Source organism: Eulemur rufifrons, chromosome 15 (assembly GCF_041146395.1).
Source record: "Eulemur rufifrons isolate Redbay chromosome 15, OSU_ERuf_1, whole genome shotgun sequence".
NCBI lineage: Eukaryota > Metazoa > Chordata > Mammalia > Primates > Lemuridae > Eulemur > Eulemur rufifrons.
Window position 1 is genome coordinate 100375540 of NC_090997.1, and position 27952 is coordinate 100403491.

Below are 27952 nucleotides of genomic sequence, written 5' to 3' on the forward strand. Positions count from 1 at the left end.
GATTTTTTCTACTCCACATATGCTGATAAGTTTCACAATCCTTTCCTTTTATTCTTGGATTTTTAACAGGTTACACATGAATCCCAGATACCTATTACACCTGTTTAATTAACAATATGGCAATTTTAACAGGGTAACATGTTCTAAAGAAAAATGTTACATTATGTACTTGACATTTCATTTAAAAATTTCCCTTAGAATAAAACGTTTCATTATAACAGAGAAATTTCAAATGTACTTTATTAAACTTGATTGCTGATTAATTAGAGCCTTTATAAAGAAATTGCACAACTGATAGTCAGCTAGAGGTTATTTTTCTGGACATATTGACACATTAAAGTATTTCCCTTCTTTAAAAAATTTTAATCTCCAGTAAAAATAACTGCATGTAGACATTATTCCCCATATGTTTTCTGTAAGAGATCATGGAGGACAGGAGGGTTGGGTGTGTATGTAAGAATTTATCATATCAGCTTCATTAGAGGACTGGGGCCAAATACTTACTATTGAGACTCAGGACTCAGGTGAATATAGGTGAACTGGGCTGTTTTTACTTTGACAACTGAGACAAAACTACAAGTTGTCAGTCAGTGCTCAGGGATCCAGACCAACTTCTCAAAAAAGCATATTTTATACCTTTGATGGCATCCTCATTATTATTTTAGTCCAACTATACCTTTTTAAATTATCATAATCCATTACTGGCTTTTTGTCCTAAGAATTTATAGGGCCTCCAGGTGAGGCCATCAGGTAGATAACTAGCATGTGTGCACTAGCTGGGAACCCCAGACTGCGTCCAGGAAGACAGAGCTACATCCATTTCATGCCCTGCAGGACTTAACTGTTAACTCATTTTGGAGTCTGGCTACCAGGAACAAGTCTTCCAAATTCTGACGGTCATACACTGACAAGAAAGGCTCCTGAAACTCACTTAATTAGACACATTGCTATTAAGGAGTCTGTTTATAAAGATTTCCTATCATACTTTTATTATAAACTTTTTTTTAGGTACAAAACTTGGGTTTCAACTGAAATTTGGTTCAACTGTCATGAACGGAAGCATTTCCTCTGGGATCTTCTCCACATAAGGAAGTTATCCCTATGATTGCTGTTTTTAAATAGTCTGCTAAATGCTGGGAAAACTTTACCCTCAGCCAGCACACATACACACACTCTGATGAGGAGGTCAAACACTGTCCATCCCATGGGTTCAGGCAAGAATCTGCCCGTGTTCCTGAGGAGAAGTCAGTCCCAGTCCCTTTGCTGCCATGTCTCCAGCACCGCCCTTTTTGTAACAATTGTTCTGGAATTCATCCACACTCATCTCATTTGGACTTCAATGCTTCTTCCCACTCAACAGCTGATTCGGAGTTCTTGGGAATCGTTGGAAATATTGATTGCATTTTACTTTGAAAGTCTTTCATCTGGAAGACGAAAAAAATAAGTCATCAAATGTTAAAAGAAGGAGAAAATAGCCAAAGCTATTAGAGATGGCACCTTTCCTGATTGGATAATACTCCACTGCTCATAAGTACAGAGCAAAGGAATACCAATAAAAGATAAGGACCATATTCTATTAAATAGTTACCTTGAAGGCAAATGAACTACACCTATTTTCTTCCCCTAAGTGTAAATCTATTATCTAAGTAACATAAAACTTTACTCGTAATCTGGAAGGCAACATGCCCTAAATTGTCAGCCCTCCATATTTATTCCCTAGCAGAGGAAGAGAATGCATCACTGGCCTTTATGTATAAAGATGCAGATGAGGATGGGATTTCTGCCTATGAATACATTTAGGTCATTCAAAGTTAAAATTTTAGAGCCAGAGAGAAAAGGTAGAGAGAAGATACTTAGTAGGAGTTTAATAAAGAATGAATCAAGGAATGGCAGATAAACTAGAATGTTCTTATGTACCAATGTTTAAAAAAAAAAAAATCTATGTAGGGGTTTTACCAGCAGAGGTTGACTTGGAATCCAAGAGTCAGAGCAGGTAGATGGGAGATCTTAACATGCGGTGTCAACACAGGTCACCTGGAGCTCCCCGCTCCATCTAAGTTGTGCAGCCCCATGAGGGAGAGGAATACTAATTTAAGGGAGCTGGATGATCTTTACATTAGACAGTACTAGTAACAACACTCCTGGATCCATTGTTTTTAATCCATATGGTCCTGCTCCGAAGATATTATTTCGGCAGCACTACAGCACCGCGTTACAGTGTTGTCCATCATCCAGGTGCCAGCCACACTTTTCTGAGGATGGAGATCTCCTTGGTCAGGTTCATGAAGCACCCTGGACTCATCAGCAACATGCAAGTCATTTCTTGGAGTGGTTATTTTGAGAGTCAGTTGTTTTTTTTTTTTTTTTTATGTTGATGCTTATTTATTTAAATTTGAGGCTGAATCTTTACCTTGTTTCCAAATTTAGGAGGTGCATCTTGTTTGGGACTTTTAAATCCTAGACGTTTACTCCAGCGATTGTAGCACAGACTCTGGTATCCTCTGGGAGAAGGAACTCCATGCAGTTGAGCTCTAAAAGCTTTTACAACCACCTCGGACAACTGAACCACCACCCTTCCCCCTTTCAGGGAGCTCAGCACATCAGTTAGTCTCATTATATGACACTGTGGGAAATGAGAACATTTCTAGGTGTTTTCAATAAAATAGTATGCGAGCTCTAATCAGTATGGTAAAGGGTCATTTTGGGGGGAGGATCACTGTCCTATGTCTATTTGATGAAATCCAGCTAAGCAGGACTGGATTGGTTTAGAGAACAGATGCTGACCTCTTTCACCTTTGACTAGGCCCGTCGATAGCCACATGGATCCTGAGACGAAATGTCTTTGAACATACCGTATTATTCATTTAAATACTTGATTGCATTAGGAAGGCTTATGTGAATTTTTAAATCTCAGCTTCCCATTTTTTAAGTTACTAGTACTATCATTTAAGTAAATGTCAGACAAGCATCTTTACTTTCTCCTAAACTCTCACTGTATCATATGCATGAAGTCCAGAATCTGCACTGAAGTCAATTGACTTAAGAGTAAGAAGCAAATGTGCAACTTTCTGAGGAATACAATCCGTGGAGTACTCATTAAAATGGCCAATTTTTATGACAGTGATTAGCAATAAGGCACAATTCAAAAGCAGAAGTTTTCTGTTAGTGTGAAATAAACTGTGCAACAGGGATGATCCTAGGGCCTTAGAGCCAACGGCCCATTCAGCTGCTAAAACCCAGCCCAGGAAGAACAATTTATAACATGCTTCTTGATTTAATGTACCGACAGGTCGGGTCCTCAGAGGCAGTTCTAAAATGATCTTCACTCAGTCAGGCTTTATTTTTATAATAGAAACTGTAAAATTTAGGGATGTTTCCTTTCCATGCCAAATAAATGACAGTAACTATAGAACCTCTGTCAGGCCTTTTTCTAAAAGTTTTCTACTTTACTGCATTAAACATTTTATAACAGCTACAATCTGATCACTATATTCATATCTTAACCTGATGATCCTGTTTCGCTAGTATGCATGCACACGTACATGACCTACGTGCAGCTACAGCCCCCACTTCATAATTTTTTTTAATGGGCTAGCTAGTCCCCAACCCCTGGCTGACGGACTGGTACTAGTCTGTGGCCTCTTAGGGACTGGGCCACACAGCTCTGCTGCCCCCCTACCCTGCTATCTGCCCCCCATGCCATGGAAAAATTGTCTTCCATGAAACTTAGGTGGGGGGCATGCACACAGGAGGTGAGCAGTAGGTGAACAAAGCTTCATGGCTTTATCTGTATTTACAGCTGCTCCCCATTGCTCGCATCACCCTCTGAGCTCTGCCTCTCCATCTGCTGAAAAATGGTCTTCCATGAAACGGGTCTCTAGTACTAAAAAGGTTTGGGACTGCTGGTCTAGCTGACGAGCTGTCCCAAGGGAATGAAGGCAGTCTCGAGATAGATCCATTACAAAAAGCACTTCTGTGTGTACACACTTTTATTTTTACATTGTAGAGAAGGTTACACCTTTTTATAGAGTACATAGATGAACTCAGGTATAAGTCAGCCAGAGTGAAAGAATTAACATGTATCTAATGAAAAGAATCAGAATTTCTAGAACATAGCACCTACAACCTGCTTTTTTTTTTTTTTTTGCCGGGGGGGGGGGGGGGGACCAAAAGGCAACTATATATACATACAAGGCAAGTACTGGCACATCAGAGGCACCATAAACAGCTTCTTTCATATAGTTATTTGGGAACTGTAAAAACTTATCATCCAAGGTCTGAAATGCTAAATAAACAGGGAAGTCACGCTACCGATTTTCCCATTTCCATCTTTTAGGAATTCAAGTTTATTCAAAAGTTTAACATATGCAATCCTATATCTACTCTCTCTTCTTCAATAATTTCAGAATGATAGTTTAAAGTTTGAGCTCCTTCTGAATTTCCCAAAGTGTTTTTGCGCTTTTCTTTAGACGGGCCTCCTCCTCAGGGGTCAGCTTTATTTTTATAAGGTCGGTAATCCCATTCTCTCCCAGGATACAAGGAACACTGAGGAATACTTCTTCATCTATTCCATAGAGGCCCTTAATTATGGTGGAAACTGGATGTGTTCTCTTCAGATTCTTCAAAATACTTTCTGTTAAATCAGCTACAGATAGGCCAATAGCCCAATTAGTATAACCTTTCATTTTAATAATCTCATAGGCACTGGCAATCACTTCTTTGTGGACATTTCCCCATTGCTCAGGGTCTTTATCAGTTCCTATATCTGCATTCAGATCCTTCAAAGGGACACCAGCAATGTTCACTCCACTCCACACAGGAACACTTGAGTCTCCATGCTCTCCAAGGACCCATCCGTGACAGCTTTCAGAGTGGATACCAAGCTTTTGCCCAATCAAAAAACGAAAACGAGCAGTATCCAGATTACAGCCACTTCCAATAACACGGTTTTTGGGAAAAGTGCTCAACTTCCAGGCTACATAAGTTAAGATATCCACTGGATTGGAAACAACAATCAGTTTGCAGTGGGGGCTGTACTGGATAATACTGGAAATCATTCCTTTGAAGATGGTCACATTTCTCTGGACTAAATTAAGGCGCGTTTCTCCCTTTTCTTGGCGTGCTCCTGCTGTGATAATCACTAGGTTGGAGTCTGCAGTGATACGGTAATCTTTGCTGCAAGCAATATTTGGCATTTTCATGAAAGGGCTGCCATGTTGAAGATCCATCGTCTCACCCTTCAGCTTGCCTTCATCAAGATCTACAAGAGCAAGTTCATCACTCAAGCCTTTTAGTAGGATGCTGATAGCACAGGCCATGCCAACTGACCCAGTTCCCACAATGGAGACCTTGTTGTGGCGAACCGGCTCCTCTGAAGTGAACTTCTTCATCAGTTCACTCTTCACAGTCGCCATCTTGGCCGCGGGGGTGCAGGGCCAGGCGCCCCTGAGCGGCATGTGTGCTGTGCCATGGGGACTCAGAGCCATCCCCGGGTACGGGAAACTTGCTCCCGCAGAGCTCACTCTCCTGCTGGCCCGCAGAACTGCCACAGCCCAGCTCATGGCCACTCAAGAGGCGGAGGAAAGATAACGGACAAAGGCTGCAGGCAAGAACGTGAAAAGGCCAAGACGGCTGGTGACCGTTGGACGCTTCTGGTGCCCTCCACTGCGGCTGCGCAGGCCACGCCCCCCCAGACCGCTACTGCGCATCCTCTGAGCAGGTGCTCAGTCTGAGGGGGAAAGGCTTTTTTTTAACTAGGAAGTGAATCCTGGAGTTAGTTTTACAAACATGGATTCTCATCAACATTTGACATGGTTAACAGGCCAACTTCCAGACCCTTGGAATTATTCATTTTCTATTTTTAGTATGTGTGCCGAATGAAAATGCTTCTGTAAACTAGAGATGAAAACAAGGTTAAGACTCCTGAGCCGTACCCAGCCGGGAAGAACAGGCGCGCGTGCTTTGTCTCCCCACAGCCCGCTGCATCGCTTCCGAGTGACAGGAGAGGTGGCAGTCCACTGCCTGTGTGCCAGGCCTGACCGGGACCCACAGTCAGCCCAAGCTTGACAGCAGGGGAAGGGGCCAACTTGAGTTACTCCGAGCTAAAATCTCACTGGAGGAGGATGCTGAGCCTTTCTCATGCCACAGGAAACCCTGTGACTGTGAGTCCTGATTAAAAACGACTTCCCAAGTAGAAAGATGGTGATGTAACCCTCTATTAAAAAGAAGCTATCTCTTAAATGTTTTTAAAATGGGAACTTTTAACCAATGTACAAATCAGATTATTGACTGAAATAGGGAAATAAAATATTACCTAGTACAACATGGCATCAGTATGCCTCGCCTCCATTGCAGTTCTCTGGGCACTCTTACGAACTAAATTCTTTTCGAATTTCTGAGGAGTGTCAACTTTATATCTGATGAAATGTATACCCTAATAAACCCAATAAACTACAAAAGCCCCCCAAACGGCACTTTCTTCCCACTTATAAACAGAATTGTAACTGTGTAATGATTCGTCAAAAGCTCTCCCTTGCGTTCTAAGAGAGCAGTATGCTCTCCCCAGCGGGGCTCCCTGGTACACATAGCCCCCTCACAGTCAGCAAAAAACCCTTCAGTTTTAGAATAATGAATCCTGACAAAATGAATAATTTATATTCAGGACTTGAAAAGCTATTCTCATTCTTTTGCCATGGAAATGTAGTCCAAGAAGAGAGGAACAGTAAGCAGAGGAGTTGGTGAGAGGTGGGGAAGTGTGGCAATTAGTGGAGTTCCTGCAGTCCTGTCTCAGTGTGACTTGCTGGCCGTGTTGACTCACTTGCCATACTAGAGGGGTTAGATACCCTGTTTAGATGGTACAGAACCACAAGCTCCATGACACACAAAATTGTAAGAGCACCAGATACATGAATGCTCTATGCACTGGTGGCCAGATTTACGGGAACCATTTGTCAAATTAAAAACTGGAATTTTAAGTGATCATCTTTATTTAATTGTGGCCAGCATTTTAGAGAGAACCTTCAAAAGGATCAACTTTTGACAGCTGTTGTTTCTTTTATCCCAGACATAACTTCAAATGTTTTAACCTGATGTCTGTTCCCACCTTCTTCCTGTGACCAGTCAAGTCATTTTCCAAGATAAGTGTTCTTGAACATGAAATTCAAGGACATAAAGACTCTTAGCTAGATGGTTTCTGTCTACAATTTTCGTCCTAGAGTTTGAGCCTCTTCAGAAATACAATCTCTATGATAGCTGCCTCTTCAGTTTTTTCCCCTTAGCCACAACTAAATCAATTTTGAGGGGTGAGGGGAAACTCTCCAAAACAAAAATACACCAAACAAAGAGCTTTTCTTATTTACAACAAGTCTCAAGATAAAAATGAAAGCACTAAGAAATACGAAGAGATGTATTTGACCTCCAGAGCAGATTTAGGTCTACTCAAAGATGTGGAAAGCCAAATATAGCTAGACAGCTCCCTAATGACTTTCTATCTTAGGTGGCTCATTATTCCTTTTGAATTGAAAACCTAACTCAAATTATCTGCTCAAAATGCAGTACAGTGTTATAGCTGATAGCAGCATTACACCTTAATACTTTTGGTTATACCACTTAGGATGGAGGAAGCAGAAATGAAGACAACCAGCAGGTCTCTGGACCAAGAACGGCTGCAACAAAGTCACACTATTTCTTTCACCTGGACCCTCACACCCAGCTCCACCATCCTTCTTTTTCTACTTGGGAGTCCAGTTCTAATATTCCATCCTCTCACAAATGTTCGTCAATCTCCCAAGCAGAATTGATTGATTGATTTAGACAGAGTCTTGCTCTGTCACTTTGGACTCGAGTGCTGTGGTGTCATCCTAGCTCACAGCAACCTCAAACTCTTGGGCTCAAGTGATTCTCCTGCCTCAGCCTCCCAAGTAGCTGTGACTACAGGCATGCACCACCACACCCGGCTAATTTCTTTCTATTTTTAGTAGAGACAGGGTCTCGCTCTTGCTCAGGCTGGTCTTGAACTCCTGACCTCAAGGGATCCTCCCACCTCAGCCTCCCAGAGTGCTAGGATTCCAGGCGTGAGCCACCGCACCCAGCCCAGAATTGACTTTTTAAACTCTTATGTCACTATTGTATTTGGTACCTCTCTCCATTATAGGATTTATTATATACAATTAAATGTAAATGTAAAATGTGTCACTCGAAGAGGGATCACCTCTTCTTTACCAGCATATCCCTGTCGTCTGGAACAGAGCTGGGCACATGAATAAGGATTCACTACGTGTTTGTGGTAGAAAAGAATGAGTGGGTACTATAACCTGAGTAGGCTAGGGAGAGGGCTAAAAGGTGAGAGAGAGGTGGAAAGGCCAGGCTAGAGAACCCACCTGGTGCCAGAGTTCTAAAAACAGGGGTAAGTAAAATGGGTAGGTGGTGCCCGTTTGGGGAATCATGGCAAGGTTGATGCATAGATTTCAAATAAAGCCTTGGATAAGGTAAAATATTTCTTAACTATTTTCAAAGCCAATACTTATCTTTACCAAGTTAAAACATGCCAAAAAAAAAAAAAAAACCACCACACTAAAAAAACCTGTAGTGCTAGAAACAGAGCAAAACAAATACGCAGTGGTAGAGAGATTATTTTTATCCTCTAAAGTTATTTAAAACTTTTTGTTCTTTTGAAAGCTTTTAAAAAAGCAGCACACAAAACCTTTGCTTTGGGGGAAAAAGGAGGAAATGAAAGTAGCATTAATTAATATTATAAGCTGATCTGAAATAGGCTATAAATTCACAAGCATGCAAGGAGAACATTATATAAACACAAATATTTTAAAAGTCGTCTTTGTGATTTGAAAATCATTAAATGCAAATTGTAGTTTTAAAACAAAATAGTGGGCTCTAATTATATTGCTCATAGATACTAAAATCTATATAACTTTGTAATTCTCACATGGGGGTCTTTACAGATACCAGTACATGAAAGTATTGTCCTTTGTCAGCAACACTGGGAAAGCTGGAGGGGGGACAAAAGCAGGGCCACAAAGTCTGCCTTCCAGGTAGAATAAAGGTAGAAAGCTAATTCAAAAAGCAACATTGGGATCAACTTCCTATTTACAGTATTTAAATATTAGAAAATGAATTTATTTTCAAGCTCTTCTAATAAATTACCCCAATCACATTGTTCTTTAAAAGTATCATCTTATACATAATTTTTGATGCAATGTAAAAGAGTCACTTGTATTAATCACTAAAAAGGAAAAAAAGAAAATTTCTAATGTGGCACAAAACATGAAAAACAAAGAAATTAAAATTCATTGGTATGTGTTTAAGTATCCTAAATCCTATCTATCTAAAAATTGAGAAGGTTTAACTTTATAGCTATAGATTCTAATTGCATGGGTGCTGTTTTATTCACTCCATTTATTCCCTGTGATTGGCTTAATAGAAGCCACACTGTAGTCTTGAGAAACACCTTTGTTCATCCAAAATAAAAATGACATGAAGAAAATGTTTGTGTATGGAAATTACTTTCAATTTGAGGTAGAAAGCTAAGGTACCTTTACAAACTCAAAACTACCAAAACAGATGGATGCCATGTTATAAAGCTTAAAAATCAATCTGCCCTAAGAGTCTGGGCAAAGAAGATTCAGCAGTGCGGAACGGTGAGGAGAGGAAAAAATGCTCCAGGGGGTAAGCAAGTACAAGGCTCAGAGGCTAGAGGCTAGGAAGAGCATGGCCTTTCGGCATGGCTAGAATTCCGCGTGTGACAGAAGGCTCGTGAGAGACACGGCTAGACTTTCAGCTGCAGCACTACTGACGTTCTGGACCAGACAATTCTTTGTGGGCACCTGTCCTATGCACTGTGGAATGTTTGGCAGCATCCTTGGCCTCTACCCACTAGATGCCAGTAGCACCATCCCAGTTATGACAACCAAAAGTGTGGCCATGTGTCTTTGTGGAGGGGGAGATTTGCCTCCAGTTGAGAACCAACGAGGTAAAGAATAAGCAGAGGCCAGATCACATGGGGGCTCATAAACCATTCTGAGAAGCCTGGACTTTATTCTCAAAAGAGGGAGCCACTGAAATGGTAGAGGTGACGTGATCAGATTGCATTCAGCAAATACTTACTAAACACCTCCTGTGGGTTAGGTACTGTGACGGGTGCTGAGGATACAATGAACAAGCTAAATGAGGTCTCTACTCTTTCAGAATTTACACTCTTTGCTATCCTTTACTATAGCTTGTAAAGGTACAAACTGCTAAAACAAGAAAATGATCAATATAATTTCATTTTGCAATAGGTGCTGCAAAGAAAAGAAAATAGGATAAATAGGATAATGTCAGAGAGTAACTGAGTGGTGGTAATGAAGAGATCTGGGGAAGCTTCTCTGAGGAGATGAAATAAATTTGGGTTGAAGCTCTGGATGGCAGCAAAGGGCCAGCCGTACAAGGACCTGGGGAAGCAGTTTCCCGGGCAAAGCTAGAATAAAGCCCCAGAGCAGGAACAAGCCTGGTGCTGCAGGGCCGGAGTGCAGAGGGATGGACGAGGTGGGGACTGGTGGCTCAAGATGAGGTCAGTGAGGTAGGTGGGTTCCATCACATAAGCCTTCTTCAACAGGAAGCCACTGAAGGGTTTTAAATAAAGGAGTGACATGATCTGACTTACATTCTAAAAATACCTCTGGCTGCCATGTGAAGAAAAATTCTACAGGAAGTAAAGAAGAGGCCAGGAAACTCTTTCTTGCACTAGGCAAAAGACGGATGGAAGTGGAGAGAGATGGAAGGAGCCAGCTGTGTTCAGCAGCAGAGCTGATGAGCAGGACTTGTTTGAATTAGCGGAAGGGAATGAAAGGAAATGAGAGACTCCAAGAGGATTTGCACCTGCATTTCTGGTTTGAACTGGAAGGATGGGACAATGGTGGCATTTACTGAAATGGGGAAGACCAAGGGAGGAGCAAGTTGAGAAAGTGGTGAGGAAATCAAGGGTTCTGGCTGGGACATGGGCCGTCTGACACGCCTGTGAGACACACACGTGAAGATGCACAATATGCAGTTAAGAGGCACATCTGAAGGTCAGGGCTGCAGCCATATGTTTGGATCATCAGATTGTACCGATTGTTAAAACCGGGGACTAAAGGAGAGACCTGAGGGACTGAACACAGTTGGAGAAGAAAGGAGTCCATGAGCCACTGGACACTGATGTTCAGAGGTCAGCCAGGGGAAGGGCCAGCAAAGGAGACAGGCAAAAATGGCCAGTGAGGTCAAAGGTGTTTCAGAAGCCACAAGACACTGTGCCATGAGGGAGAGGATGTTCCATTGTGTCAAATGTTGCTGGGAGATCAAGTAACAGAAGATAAGATAAGACCTGAATATGGCAACAAGGAGGGCACTGGTGACCTTGACAACAGCAGCTCCTGGGGTAAGCCACTGGACTGAGGGCAGAAAGGAGAGAAAGAAGAGAAAGTGTAGTCAGTGAACACAGACAACTCTTTTTGGAAAATTTTTTCTACGAAGGGAGCAGACAAATAGGCTGGTAGCTGGAGAAGAATAAAGAATATCAAGAGAGAATTTTGAGAGGTGGGAGGAACTAGAGCATGTCTGTACACTGGAGCAGAGAGGGAAGAAGTGACAATCAGCAAAGGCTGAGGATAATGACAGGAGCAAGGTCCCTGGGTAGGTGACAAGGGATGGGATCTAATACCCAAATGGCGGGGTGAAGGGGGGAGCCTTTGGCAGCAGCATGGACCTTTTATCCTTGTTAACAGGAAGAAGGGCAGAGTGCGTGGTACAGATGCAGGTGAAGTCCAGGCAAGAGGAAGGCCAGAGTGCTCTGGCTGTAGAGTGGAGAACGGACTGCAGAGAGGCAAGGCGGAAGGCAGGGAGAACAGAGAAAACTGTTAGGATCTTCTCAGCGCAAGAAGGGGTCCCCAACCATAGTGGCTGTGGGGGTGGGGAGAAGCAGGACTTGGTGACTGAGTAGATACAGGGGTGAGAAAGAGTGAGGTCCTGAATGGCAATCTGGCTTTTCTCTCTGGGCAGCTTTGTGGGTGATGCTGCCATTCACGGAGAGTGACCCAGGGGTAGGCTGCAGGTTGCGAGTAAATGACCGCTCAGTGGGGAACACATAGGATGCCTGCGGGACAGCCAAGCGTCAGCATCCAGTCAAGTGGGCCCATGAGCCTAGAGCTCAGGGTGTGGATGAAGTCACCGGAGTGGCTGGACCCTGTGAAGGACAGATGAGGGCAAGCAAGAAACCTTAAGCATGACTGCGTGTAGAATAAAGCAGCAGCATTTCAGAAGCATATGTAACAGACAGGAGTTACGAGAACCTAACTAGGGCTGAGAAAAATTATTAAAAGAATAAAAGGATTATTAAAAGCCCAAAATCTGTTAGCACAAGAAGCAAACAATAACTGATAGATGTGAGTCATCAAGAAAAAGTTAAATTATGTTCAGCACAACTTACATAGTAGAAAGATATCTAGCACATTAAAAAAAAAAAGATTTCTTCTTAAAATTGTTAGAAATATTTCAGTTAGGAAAATTCAATTTGAGAGAACATGACATTTTCTGATATACTGGGAAATGAATATTTATATTCTGTATATAAATATACCAATTATATGTTAATGTAATATTGTCCCACAGAGTTTTAGATATTTTTGACCAGTCACTGTTAAAATGAAGCTTAAAGGGAAAGCATATGCTGTCGGCTCTTCAGTCTACAATGCTTTAGAGAGATCTCATGTAAGCCCAATTTTCTAAGCTTAGTATAAGAAATAAGGACAAAGAAAAAGAAAGTCCAAATGAAATCAAGATGCCTTTCCTCCTGTGGACTAAGGCTGCGAACATTCTTGAGGTGACTAAGACTGATTTGTGTCAGGCCTCTGAACAAGAAGGCTTTTATGGCAGAGCTTATCTTTCCTATTAAGTGTTGCACATTCCCACTTTATGGAATGCTTGGGCCCTATTTTATTTATAAAGGAGACAGGTGGGTTTCTAAAGAGGTATTTTGGAAATATGCCTAAACAGCTGATTCCCCTTCTGGCTTAAAAAATAAAGTACATTGGTCATTATCTCCCATTTTAAACTGAGCCAGTCCCTGTGAATCAGTCTCTGTCATCAAATTGCTCCTCGTCTATATCAAGTGCCCCCCTCTGTGATGTTCCGCCCATTAGAGCTGCAGTGGAATGGGAAATAGAGTTATAGAGATGCTCCTGTCACCTTAGGCTTGAACTTACTAACTGATGCACAGTCCTACTTCTAGTTCATTTAAAAATGATTCCAGGAAAATATTCCTCAATCCTTCAGCTGTTTGAAGGCCCAGGAGCTTGACAGATGGGACTACCTCTGCAAGTCACGAAGACTCTGTTCTAGGAGTTCTAGTAAGTACTATCAAGAAGAGGAAGTGAGGCGAGTAGGCTGACATATGGTAATCAGAATAAGAAACTGAAGCTTGCTTCCTGGGGGCATAAACTGGTAGAGATCTTTGGAAGTACTGAAATTAGATTAGGCAAGGACACAGAAGGGAAATGGCCACTTTTCACACTTCCCCTGAACACCACTCAGAAGTGGCTGCCATTAAACAATTTGTCAGGAGATTCAGATTTGTTTTTAATCTTTGATCTAAACCACCGAAAAATATATAGCACTTAAAGTCTATTTCCCTTCTTGGATATCGTCAAAGTTAAAAATTTCTAAGCTTTTCTGTAGTTTCATTTACATATGGGGTTCTAGCAGTCACTCTACAGTACTGCCTCATTTGAGCTGAATAAGTAAAAGTAATGTACGAATAAATATACTAATAAGAGATACACCAGAATAGCAGTAAAAACTGAAATTAACAAAGAGTCAAAAGAAGAAATTTGATTGTAATTATTAGCAAAAGCCCTCAGGCCGGTCCTAAGGTTATTAAGAAGTGAGCCTTAATATTAACATAAAAATTATACCTAAGGGCAGCTACAAAAAAGAAGTGGAGTAAATAAATTTTCTTAAGACTCCATCCAACATTATCCTAGAAGAAAGATATAATATTAGTTTCCTTAAAGGCTCTACCTTATAATAGGGAAGTCAAAGTTCCATTTCTAGAGAAATATGTAAAATATATTGGTTTTATTTACACGTTTTACTTGTTATTTTTAGAGAAAAGGAGGCCTGGGCTCTTAAGAAAGCAGCAACCTCTATCAGCAGATGAGGAGGCAAGACAGGGGCCTGGAAAGGTTGCAAGGCTCCAATCACAAATTATTTCCATAAGGGCCTTTCTAGCAGCAGGGACTCATGAGAGATGCAGTAAAAAAAGATTATTTTCCATCTATCAGATTGGCAGAAATTTCAGAGTAACAGAAGCCACTGATGGCAAAGGTGCTAGGAACTTGCATGCATTGTTGGTATCTTCTAAACTGTGTAAACTTTTCTGGAGGGCTGTTTACCAACAGGTATCAAAAACATTTTTAAAACACACGTTTATTCAACAAATTTGTCTTTAGGACAAATTTCTCAAACAAGAAAAGCACAATAAGATGTATGCCTACAGGCTCACTATGGTGTTTAATAGTGAAAAATGACAATCTAAATGCCATTGGCAGGAGACTGATTAAGTAGATTATAACATAAATAGAGACCCATGTAGTCATTAAAAGTGATGGAGATTTATATACTCTGTTATGCTGAAATGTTTCTGTGACTTTTAGTGAAAAAAGATGCCAGAGTAGCACCTATAGTAAAACAGCATTTCTATACAATTATTTGAATATGCCTACAGAAGACGGTCTAGAAGGATATTTCTACTGCACTTATGATTAGAGCTTAGTGGGATTTTTGCTTCCTTTTTTGTACTGTTCTACACTGATTTTTTTTAAAACAAGTACATGTTTTTACCAAAAAAAAAAAGCCATCTTAGTTTTTAAAAAGACAGGTCCTATATATATATTTTTCTTTAAAACTAAACACCAAAATATGTAAATAAAGATAAATAGCTCATATCCCATGGTAAAATGGTAAAAAACAAACAAATCGAAAACTCCTTTCATTTATATATTAATTTAAAAATTGAAATCTCTGGACAATTTAAAGTATTTCACAATAACTAGGAACACTTTCATTCATGGTTTTTATCACAATTGAGGTTTTAGCTCGTCTGAGGGCAATAGCTACAAATTATCTATAAATTCTTACTACATCATGAATACATTCCGTACAAGCTCCAGTAAAGGACAGCAGTGGTGATGCTGCCAGGCCTTTGAGATAACAACCTTCTCACACACACGCGGAGGGCACAGGTCCACAGGCATAACACATATGCCCTTTTACAAAGTTCTACTCATATCAACCAGCAATTATTTGGACATCCAGTGTTTCTCCTTCTAAGGGAGAAAAAAAAGACAAGGTGGTCTAGTTACAAATAAGCTAAAACTCTTTAGAAATCCTTCAAGTACCAATACCTACGATAAATAATAAAAGGTAAAAAAGTTAAGTCATTACTCTTAACATGTAAATAACTGTAAATAGCAAAGTTTCTTTATTTTTTCCAATAATTAGGGAATTGCCAGTTAGTATTAGAGCTCCTTAGAGCGTTTACCTCAACTATTCTCTAAACTTAAACTATCTGCCCTGATAAAATAATCTAATCATACTGCCTGGTGTGCACTCACCTCGCCTGAATGGTCGTCTCCCAGGACCATGTGTGCAGCTGATTTTGGGGACCAAGAACCAACCCATAGGAAATGTTCATCTTTTTTTTCACAGTGACGTTATTGTGATAACATTAATGCTATCTCAATCGTAATCAAATGGTAAAATACCATAATTCAAAGTAATCAATGAACACGAACTAAGCAATCCAGTCATTTTTGACTTATCCATGCTAACAAGATAGCTTCCACTAGCTCTCATTCTTTGGAACCTCTGATTAAATGATATATCCTTGTGCAAAATACAAAATATTTAATGTATTATATGTATTCTATATGAAATGAAATGCCATAATAAGTATGAATAAATGAAGAGTAAAACCACAATATTTTAAAGAAACTGAAGAGTTTTAATTTAAGCATTTTTAACATGTTCTCTTTTAGGCCAGCAGATGTAGCTGTGAATTAACATAGGAAATACAAGCACTTTCATCAAGCTGCTCTAGGTCAGCCAATAGATGGCATCCTTTTTTTTTTTTTTGGAACTAGGTTTATATCAGAGATTTTATACCACTCAAGGTAGCTACCAACAATTATTTGAGGCCGGGCGCGGTGGCTCACGCCTGTAATCCTAGCACTCTGGGAGGCCGAGGTGGGCGGATCGTTTGAACTCAGGAGTTCGAGACCAGCCTGAGCAAGAGCGAGACCCCATCTCTACTAAAAATAGAAAGAAATTATATGGACAGCTAAAAATATATATAGAAAAAATTAGCCGGGCATGGTGGTGCATGCCTGTAGTCCCAACTACTCGGGAGGCTGAGACAGGAGGATCCCTTGAGCTCGGGAGTTTGAGGTTGCTGTGAGCTAGGCTGACACCACGGCACTCACTCTAGCCTGGGCAAGAAAGTGAGACTCTGTCTCAAAAAAAAAAAAAAAAAAACAATTATTTGACTTGAGTTGATTTTAATTTACCTGCATGTATCTAGAATGATCATCAACCATTTGAGTGCATATATTTGGACCATTTCTGTTCAACATTTTCTGACTAAGACTGTTTTTCTTAGTCATAAATGATGACGTTTCTCAATAAGAGGCAGTATTTAGTGACAAAAGTTCATCACTGGACTCAGGGCAACCTCAAAGTAATCATCAAAGCTCTCTAAATGCAGAGCTGAAATATACCATATTGCTCTCTGCAAGCTTCAGAGCAGGGTCATAAGAATTTACTTGGAAAGTCAACAGGCTACTGGGGGACCCTGTCTTAGCACACTGCCTGGCTCAGGGTAGGTCCACAAGTGACTTTTGAATGAACAAACCAATAAATTAATAAACGCTACTGCCTTTAAAATATGTGACCTTGAAAAGGTTATCAGTGGGTTCATTTTTGTGTGAGACTTCCCAGACATGGAGATGAAACTGATAATGCCTAAAGGTCTATGTATAGGGAGAGAGTACATTTGCATTCTCTCTTTTTAGTTAGATATAAAGATGCAAGGCAAAAGGATTCTACCTTTTTTTTTTTTCTTTTTTTTGAGACATGGTCCTACTCTGTTGCCTGAGCTGGAGTGCAGCTGGTGTCATCGTAGCTCACTGCAATCTCAAACTCCTAGGCTCAAGTGATCTTCCTGCCTCAGCCTCCCAAGAAGCTGGGACTACAGGCCACCTGGCTAATTTCTGTATTGTTTGTAGAGATGGGGTCTCACGATGTTGCTTAGGTTGGTCACAAACTCTTGGCCTCAAATGATCCTACCGCCTCAGCCTCCCGAAGCGCTAGGAATACAGGCATGAGCCACCACACCCAGCCAGATTCCACATATTCTTCTGTTTAGTAGTGCCAATCAGAAAATATTTTTTTATCCCCAAAATATTTTATTTAGGCAATAATTTTCTTATTAGTGCCATAAAACAAACAAGTTCATGTTCTAGGAACTAAAATAGCACATAAAGCCCAAATTCTCAAGCATATAATTTAGATAACCTAATTTTTGTTGGTCTATGAAAATTTGGATGGATTCATTCTTATGACTCTTCTAAATCAAGGGCTATTCATATTTTTAAACACCTTAAAATTTTACTACTCAGTTTATGACTTACATTACTAAGCACTGGAAACATCACCTATCAATTCCACGCAGTCCATGTAGAGTGCTAACAGAGAGTCATTTTTATACACACTAGAAGCTTCATAACTTTATTACTAAGTATTACTTAGTAATCTGAAGACTCAGACCTGGATTCAAATCTTAACTCTGCCAATTACAAGCTATGTGATCTTGGGCAAGTGATTTAACCTTGTTGAGGCTCCATTTCCTCAGTTATAAAATGGGAGATATTAATATCTGTTATATTGTTGTTATTAAGATTATTTAATCTGCTTTGTCTAAAATGTCTGGTACAATGCCTGAAATGGAAGAAGAGATTTTATATTGCTCAAAAGCAAAACTGAAGTAACAGCAAAAATCATGAAAAATCTTCAGTGGTAAGTTTTCTGTCTTTTCCTAGTAATCCCTAATTTAGCATCACAATCTAGCCGGCAAAGTTACTTTAAAAATAAAGGTTAGTCAGACTAGAAGAAAAGCACATTCATTTGTCTATTGGTGTACTGTGAGTGAAAAGTCCAATAATGCCTCTGTTTAGTTATGATTAAACTAAATGTGAAAAGCTCAAAAATGCCTATGAGGGTTGTTCCAGCAATTCCCCCACTTGCCTCAGTTTCTCCCTCTACTGAATCACTCTCATCAGCACACACATGCTGTTAATTCTCCCTACTTAAAAAATGAAAACAAAAAAGCTCTCTCTTGACCCCACTCCTCCTTCCAGCTATGACCCCATTTCTTTCTTTCACTCTACAGCAAACTCAAGGCTTGCCTAGACATACTGTCGCCGATTTCTCCCCTCTGTTTTCTTTTGAATCCACTCCACTCAGGCTCTTCCCCCCATTTCACCAAAGACTGCCACATTGCCGAACTCAGTGTATTATCAATCCTCATCTATGTGACAACCACCAGCATACAACATAGTGAATCACTTCTCCTTGAATGTTTTCTTCACCTGGTGTCCCAAGTCACCATTCTGGTTTTCCCCATCTCTTTAGGAGAAAAATCTCCTTTGCTACTTTCTCCTCATTCCCCAACCTCTAAACCTTAGGAGTAGCCAAGGGCTTCTTCCTCAGAGCTCTCCTTTTTTCTTTCTATGCTCATTGGCTTGATGAGCTAATCTGGTCTCCTGGCTTTAAGTACTGAAGAGTTTCAAATTTTTATCTTCACCTTGTACCTCTCCCCTGAACTCTGAACTTCTATATCTAATACTTCCTTGACTCTCCATCCGGCTATCTAACAGATGTCTCAGAATCACAAGTCCCACACTGAGCTCCTGACATTATCCCCTATGCTGCTCCTCTCACACTGGTCCCCATCCATCCTCCAGCTGCTCATGCCCAAAGTCTTGGTGACATCCTTGACTTCACTTTTCCACACACTCCACATCCAATCTATGACAAGTCCTTGGTGACTCTACCTTGGAAAAATATCCAGAATCTCTTTTCATCAACTCCACTGCTACCACCCATTCCAAACTACTATCAATTCTCAGCTGTCACAAAGAGCCTGGTCAACAGAACTTCCTACCAGTTGTTTAAAAATAGGAATGCAATCATTCTCAATGTATACCTTTTTAGCCTGGAGTATAAATTGTATATACATACACGCACACACAGAGATATATACACATATACACACATACATAGGCTTTTAGGATTTTTTCCAATAATGTGTAAACACCACATTAATAATTTAAATAGTTCATTTTAAAATGCTTTAACTATTTTACAAGGATGTTTTATATATATATATATATATATATATATATATGGATGTCAAACAGTATGGAAAGTTGTTGCACATTAATAATTTTATTGAACAAATAGCTAACGTCAATTTATATAGAATGAACATTAGCTATGAATTAGTCATTGCTTAATTATATTTGAAGTTTCACCACCTTCAAAAATTTATTAGGCCATTAAATATAAAATTTCCAATTTCAAATCAAAAGTTTAGTTTATTATATCTCAAACAAGAAGCAGTACAATTAATCAAAGTATGTACCTAAACTATTGACACAGTTTTGCCATCTTAGCATAACTTGTTTATGCCAGCAGTGAAGAAACCTGGAGAGCGAGTGGCGATGAACTCACAAAAGGCATTTTCCACAGCTTGTTAAGAATTGAATATTTTTCCTTGCAAGAAGTCATCCAAAGCCTGGAAGAAGTGGTAGTCAGTTGGTGCAAGGTCTGTTGATTACGGTGGATGACAGAGAGTTTCCAAGGCCAGCCTCTGTAGTTTGAGCAGCATTGTTTGTGCGACGTAGTCGGGCGCTGTCTTGCAGCAAGAGGTTTGGCCTGTCTCTATTGACCAATCTCGACTGCCTAATCGCAAGCATCCTCATGATTTCATCCAATTGGCTGCAGTAGACATCTGCTGTAATTGACTGACCAGGTTTCATGAAGCTGTAGTGGATAGTACCAGCGCTGGACTACCACACAGACACCATTAGTTTTTTTCTGATGAATATTCGGTTTTGGATTGTGTTTTGGCACTTCACCTTTAACCAACTATTGTGCCAAACGCTTGTGATTGTCAAAAAGAACCCATTTTTCATCATACATAACAATACAGTGTAGAAATGGTTCACCTTTATGTTGTGACAGGAAAGAAAAGGAAGCTTCGAGATGATTTCTCTTCTGATGCTGATTAATTTAATTCATGCAGTGCCCATCTATCCAGTTTCTCTACCTTGCCCATTTGTTTCAAATGGTCCAATGTTGTTGGAATAATAATGTCAAACCTTGCTGCCAATTCACTTGTAGATTGAGATGGATTTGCTTCCACTACAGCTTTCAGCTCATCATTATCCACCTTGGTTTCAGGTCACCTGTGTGTCTCATTTTCAAGATGAAAATCACCAGAACAGAACTTCTCAAACCATCAATGGATGTACTGTGTGTTCATTAGCCACGTCCTCCCCAAACACTTTAATGATATTTCAAGCTGTCTGTGCTGCATTGGTTCCACAATGGAACTCATATTTGAAAATAACACACATTTTTGACTTATCCATGGTTTTACAAAAATTGCTCTTAAAAAAACTTTGAAAGATAATCACAAGCCAAACCATGCATTTGAAAGAATGTGGATGTACAGTCACAATAAAAATAAAACAAGAAGTTTCAAAGTGAAATGTCAGAGATATCAACTGTCAAACTTAGTCCTTAAGGAAACTGGATATTTCATACTTAATAACCTAATAAATTCATTATTTATAATTTACTAGCAATGAGAATTTGCCTAGTTATTAGCAAGAATTTAGTCACATACTCTGTCATCACTTCCCAAGGCAGTGACCACACTATATCATATAAATTTGAAAACCAGGAAAATTTAGACTGCAGTGCAGAAAGTAGAACAAACATCCAGATAGCAATTACAGGATTATAGTTACTTACACTGTGAACTCCTAAAGCTTTCCAGACTGCAAAGCTGATCACACCAACTCCACACCATGCATAAAGCGAGCCCCAGCCCAGAGCTCGCAGGGCAAGTGAAGACCCACTCTCTGGTAAGGCAGCCGTGGCCATACTTCCCTGAAATGAAGACAGAAAGGTTTGGGTAAAAATAATCAGTTTGGAAAGAATAAGTATTCTGGGAGTGTCTGAAATTAATTACTGTCTGTGTAAGCAACATATTGGGAAGTCCAACCAACCCAAGGTCAAATACCAGCATTGCTGCTTAATAACTGTATGCCTTCCCTGACTGACAAATATTTGAGTATGCAAAGCACTGTGCCTGTTAATTCTTCCAGGAAAACCCCAGAACGTTCTGTCAAGATTTCTCTATCCCCCATTCATTGGCACTTTGATTAGAATGACCTTAAACTAGTTAGCTAATCTGATAAGAGACAGCAAATTTATAACATCCTGTCTTCCATCCGGAAATAAATTTCCATTTATTAGCCTTTTCTCTTCTAGAATAATTTTCTTTATATTGCTCAACCTATTTTTCTTAATACAGATTTTTCTTATGCATGCATAGTTTGTGATTGTGAATGCTGTCCCCAGCACACAGAAAGACTGTTTATCTGTAGCCCCATGCCCAGCACCATGATTAGATCTCCAGGTATTCTGCATTTACTGACTTATACTTTTTGTAGACATACCTTAGACCCAGCCAGATCATCAAGAGATTTTTCTTTAGCTGTTCTGTGACAAAAACAATACACTCTCTCATCTTATTCCTTTTCCCATGTTGCAGTAATTTTGGAGTGGTTCCCAGATACCACAGATCGCACATAAATGATTTTAATTGGCCTGAATTTTCATCCAGAAGCATCAGCATTAACCAAATATTATTAAACCAGAGTCAGTTTAAGGGCTTTGGGCTAAATTTTATTTTAGAAACATATATTAAAAATCCATTTTTTCCCTAGGAAGGACAGAAGTTAGCTTGTGTATATGTGTATATATTTATATATATATATATATAAATATATTTAAAAGTCTACATAAACCCACATTTGTTTTGCTAAATCAAGTAAAAAGATAACTATGTATGAAAATAACCCTTAATGAAATAGCAGTATTCACAATAAAATCTCAATTTTGCCTAAATTTTAGATTTTTTTTTAAAAAAACAGGTACATGTCTATCAGTCTCATAAACTGTGAAATGAAATGAGTTATTATTTATTATCTAGGTACTTCCAAAAATGAATTTTAATGGAAACTTGATGTTAAAAAGTGATCTGTCCTTATTAAGTTTTCAAAAGTCTAGTCACAAGCTTTGTCACAAGCTTTTTCCTCTGGGGGAGAATGTCTCATGATGTTCATACACCCTGTTCAAAATTTTCAAAATGAACATTAGTTAACTTGCTGCAGGAAAAGACCGACTTGTCAAAAATAAAGGTCTCCGGATCTTTAGATATAGCCACACATGCTAGCCACATATATATGTGTGTGCATGTGTGTATCTATATATATACACATATATAAAATAAAAGCTACATTTTTCCTCACTACCACGTTTTTTTTAATTTAAAGTAAAATGAAGGCATCTGTACATAGAAGTTGAATTTAACATATCACATTGTGTTTATAGTATTTAGTATCCCCATGATATAACAAAAAAATTATTCTTTAAATGAAAACTGTGTATTTATAATACCTCTTGTGCCTGAAGACATGGGTGCCCTTATCTTCTAACACTGACCAGAACCTTTGAGAAAGCGGGTGACTAAAATTAATCATTCACACACGTAGAAACTATCAAGTGCAAACTGTTCAGTTTGTAAAAGGTCAACTACACACCTACAAATGAGGTTCATATTTTTAGTCTTTCTTCAATTTAATCCTGGAATGAATTTTATGTAAACTGAACATTTTTAAAAAGAATGTTCAATCTTGTTATCTCCCCTATAGAGCATTCTTATCTGATAACAATATTTTGATGTGTTTACATCACAGTAATAACTGGCTGTGTTTTTATAACATACGCAATGTATATTTTTAAAAGATTTATTTTTATAATTTCCCAGAAGTTGTAGCTATATCAGAAAGATGAATGACAACTTGCCCCTTTCATCTACTCATTACACAAATGGGTCTTGACATAACTCATAGTTATCTGATGAATTTTTGCCATGCCAATATTAAGATAAGCAGGGGCACTGAGTTATTTTACTTGTTTTAAATTCACTCCACCAGGTAAATATTGAATTATTTTAGATAAGGAAACTTTATGTGTGTGTATACATTAATTCCATATTTTCTTCAGTTGTTTTAGCCAAACATATAATATGCACATTTTCTCTCATAGCCCCTCATTTAATCACACAATCATTTTATAAGACTATTGTTATACAAATGTGAAATATTCCAGTTAAAAAAAAATCTTGATCTATTTAACTAGATCAACTAAGGAAGGTCAAGAGTGGATTATTTGGCCACCCTAGCTTGCACCTTTCTCTTTTTGTTTATTCAAGGAATTACAAAGAAAAATGAATGTTCATGCAGTACTTACTATTGCTTTTCAACTCTCAGTTTTCTAGCATGAGACTGACCTAAGATACTGAAAGTAAGACATTAAGAGGATGATTATCCTCCTGAAATAAAAGAAAGATAGGCAGTCTCCAACTGAAAAGTTGATCATTTTAAAGTCCTTCTGGGTTGTATTTGAATCTATACTAGCTACTGGACAGAAGTCTATTTAAATAACAATATTGCTAAAAATCGTATCATTTATTTCCCAGAAGTAACAGAAGATGGAGTGATTACCATATTAGTCAAGTTGCTTAATCTATTTGTGCCTCAGTTTCCTGCTCTTTAGTGAGGAAAATTTATAATAACAGTGCCTCATAGGGCTGTGATGGGGGTTAAATGAGTAAAGCCCTTAGAAGAGCAGCTAGCACACTGGTAAGCACACAAACATTACGTATCATTGTTACTCACGTTAGAGAAGACCTCCAGGTGGCGACATTGAAGTACGCTACGTAAGTGGTATTCTTAAACGAGTGCTTGCTTGCTCATATAAGCTCATTAATTGTGTGCTCTAGAATCTGAGTTCTACAAATCATTTTATCTCTAAAACAGAGTCTGGATAAGTGGTAATGCTCTAATTTAAATGTTTTCCCAGAGGGAAGCAGAACCATACATAACGTATTTAACCATCCAAAACAGTGGTTCTCAAACTTTCTGGTCTCAGGATCCCCTTATACTTGGACCCCAAAGATTTTCAATTATGTAGGTTATATTTATCAATATTTAATGTATTAGAAATTAAAATCAAGAAATTCTTAAATTTTACATATATTTTAAAATAGTAAATCCATTATAGAGTAATATAAACCTATTTTCATGAAAAATAACCTTATTTTCCCAAACAAAAAAAAAAATTAGTGCAATGAGAGGCAATGTTTTACATTTTTGTTAATCTTTTAAATGTCTAGCTTAATAAAAAATAGATGGATTTTCATATCTGCTTCTGTATTCAACCTGTTGCAAAATTTTTTTTTTTTGGTTAAAGTTTATAAATATAATCTGGCTTAGATATCTTTAGAAAGGGAGGACTATTTTAATATCTTTCCTTCTTTAATACACCAAAATGTGACACATAGCTTCTTACAGGTTAGTTGCAATATGGAATCTGAAGTCATGTCAATGAATTTTTTTTGTAATTTGTTACATTAAAATCCAATAGTCTATTTAGCACTTTGAATGGACATTTTATTCCATGCATCACACTCATTCAGAAGATACTGGCTTGCCAAATTATACAGGTCTTTTTATAGTTGACACCGTTTATTAAACAATATAGAACAATCACATCATTAATCTTACCACAAAATCTCATCAGCAAAGCTGTTAAGTATCAAGTAGCCATCAAGCTCATGGTGACACATAAAAGTTTTCTAAAATCTAATTTTCACTTGAAAGCTTGAATTTTGTCAGTGACAACAAATACACTTGCTTGCTTGAAATCAAGATAGGTTCATTTTGTTCCTTTTTAAAGAAAATATCTGCCAAATACCCACTTTTGAATAACCATAGTTTGTCAGTTGTTCTTTCAAGTAAAAATGATACTCCATGGGAAAAAGCAGCAAGTTCAGCTTACACTCAATCCTAGAATTGCTTTTCCTAGAGGAATACCATCTTACTTCAGTATAAAGTAGAAGTGCTTTGTGGGTATTTCCCATTTCTTCACAGATTATTAAAAAAGATCATGATTTACTAAAAATTAATACTTTTACTGCTACAACAAGGACACCCTTTTATAATACTGGTTTTTTTTTTTTTTTACTATGTGTACATTGTAATGAAGAACAAAATGACTTCTAGTTCAGTTTGGTGCCACTGCCTTCATTATGCCAAGGCACCAGCAGTTTTACCCCTCGCTGCCTCTATACCATCAGTGCAAATATCTTAGTATCACTATGAAAAAAAGTTCTTACTTTACAGACCCAAGGATCAAGGATCATCAGGGTTCTCTGGACCACAGTTTGAAAACCACTGTGTTAAACCATGAAGGGCATATGTAATGGTCAAATCTCAGAACAACAAAATAGAATGTGAAGTTGTGAATATCTGTATTTTTGTTTTCTGAGAGAATCCCTAGTTTTCATCAGATTCTTAAAAAGTCCCATAACCCAAGGGTTAACACGATAACTTCACCTTACAAACCAACCAAACTCCACACTGTTAAAGCACTACTATCCGTCAGGTTTTACCGATTTCTATCATAAAATACTAATATATTTTTGCTCTGAAAACATTCTGGAATATAGGGAGAAATGACCCACAAGGTCCCCAGCAGTGATTTGGGTGGCTCCATGTGAGCCTTGAGAGTATTCAGAGACCCAAATGCACTTTAAATGTTGTCTCTTGCCATTATAGTATTAATAAAGCTTAATTATGATTATTAAAGATAAATATAAGTGGAAATTCAACTGGCTTATATTTTTCCCACAACACCTTTCCTCCATAGCACACATCAAATAATAATTATATAGTTATTTGTGTGAATATTTGTCTCCCACACCAGATGCTAAGCTTCCTGAGGGGCAGATGTGTTGGTCATTTTCTTATCCCTTGCACCTAGTCTGGCACATAAAAGATCTGAAGTAAACATTTGTTGAAGGAATGTAATGAATAAATAAGCAAAAGGGGGTGGGAGGGCAGAGGCAGGACAATACAAGTAACATGTAGAAAGTTTCTCATCAACTAGGGAAATTAGATACACAACACCAGAGGATAACTGCTCAATGTTGCTCATGGAGTAAGGATTTTCTGCCGTAAGCAGGTTATAGTCATTCAACCAAAATTTGCTGGGTACCTACTGTGAGCCAAGCACTTTTCTGGGGGGTGGGGGGGCTGCACCAGTGAACAAGTATATATAGTCTCTGTGTTCAAGAAGCTGACACGTTTTTCATCAGTACTAAGATACATTCTATTTCAACATCTTTGAAACAGAGATGCTTCTTGCAATCAGTATTGTGTCACGATTTTAACTGCCATCCTTTTTCTTTCTAAATGGTACACAAAATATTGGGGGCTCCTACAACTGATAGTGAATTACCTAGATTCAGATTTAAAGTGTTGGGAATAGGAAATGTACTGGATAAGCTTTCAAAGTCTTGTTCTGCTAAAATTTTAGAAAGTACATAATTAAGTACTTCTTTTTAAATGAAAATGAAGACTATCGATTAATTTGTACAATTCTTGAATCCATAAGGTATATATAAGTTTACTTCTTAAAGCAATGTGAAAGGCCATCAACATTTACTTTCCCTATGGACAAAGCTGCTACTTACTATAAACAATAACAATACTATGAATGGATTTCAGTGTCACAAACCTTATTGAACCATTCAGGGCTTTTCTTTTTAGCCAATGATAATGTTGTGAAAAATCCAGCCAGCATTCCCGCTGCAGCAACAGTACCTAGGAAAATTCCACCTGCCAAGAGGTTGGGGAGGGATAAAAAAAAAAACACACACACACACACAAAAATGACGTTAAAAAGATGTACACGGGTAAGTTTCAGATACTATTCAAATTACAGTCAAAATCACTTTTCAAAGTGAAAAAACGACGGCTAAGCAGCTCTTGTCAACGGCAAAGGATAGCGACTGTGAAACCTGCGTGACCTCACGACCTCTGGTTCCTGGGGTCATTCTGAGGTATCGTCCCCCAAGTGCAGAGAGTGGGCGCAGGTTCCCTTCCCCTCTGCCCCGGGACAGCGGCGTGAAGTTTCCCCGGAGCAGGAAAGTAGAGATAGTAGCAATTAGAAAAGGCAGGGCTCGAGAAAGACTGCAGAAGTGATGGGGAAATATGACATGCACCAGAGAATAGCTCGGGGGATCTGTCTCTTGCCCCGGGTGGAGGTGGGGATACCTTACCCCGCAAGCGACTTACTGGCCCTGGGCTGCCTGGCCCCACGGGCTAAACTCAGGGGCATGCCGGAGCCCAGAGCTCTCAGAGAGGTATGTGTGCGAGAATGCCCGCTGCGGCGCACGCCAAGGCCCAGGTGAGCTCGCCCTGACACCCGCACCTCCTCACACCGCACCTTTAACCAGGAAAAGCCGGTTGTCGGCGGACCCCGGAGCCTCCAGCCGAGAAGAGGACCCCCGACTCCCAGCGCCTGCTGTCTCCATGTTTAAGTCTCCACTCCTGAGTCCGGCGCCAACTGGGCCCGTGTGGAAGCTAGAGCCAGGCGGAGAAGAAAGGTTCCGCTGCCACCTCCTTCTGTGCAACCTGAAAACGTGTTCCGGATATGGCCGCTGTCC

At 39.2% G+C, this 27952-nt stretch overlaps 2 protein-coding genes across 2 annotated transcripts; both read right to left on the minus strand.

The window, feature by feature from the left end:
• Nucleotides 1-246: 246 nt before the first annotated feature.
• TMEM242 (transmembrane protein 242) lies at nucleotides 247-27833 on the minus strand. Its single transcript, XM_069488161.1, has 4 exons — nucleotides 27733-27833; nucleotides 27022-27122; nucleotides 21124-21261; nucleotides 247-1424 (listed from the first exon to the last, which is right to left on the minus strand). The coding sequence occupies exons 1-4, from the start codon at nucleotides 27818-27820 to the stop codon at nucleotides 1326-1328; spliced, it is 426 nt and encodes a 141-aa protein (XP_069344262.1). The 5' UTR covers nucleotides 27821-27833; the 3' UTR covers nucleotides 247-1325.
• LOC138395572 (L-lactate dehydrogenase A-like 6B) lies at nucleotides 4416-5561 on the minus strand. Its single transcript, XM_069488439.1, has one exon. It carries the CDS (start codon nucleotides 5559-5561, stop codon nucleotides 4416-4418), a length of 1146 nt encoding a protein of 381 aa, XP_069344540.1.
• Nucleotides 27834-27952: the final 119 nt, after the last annotated feature.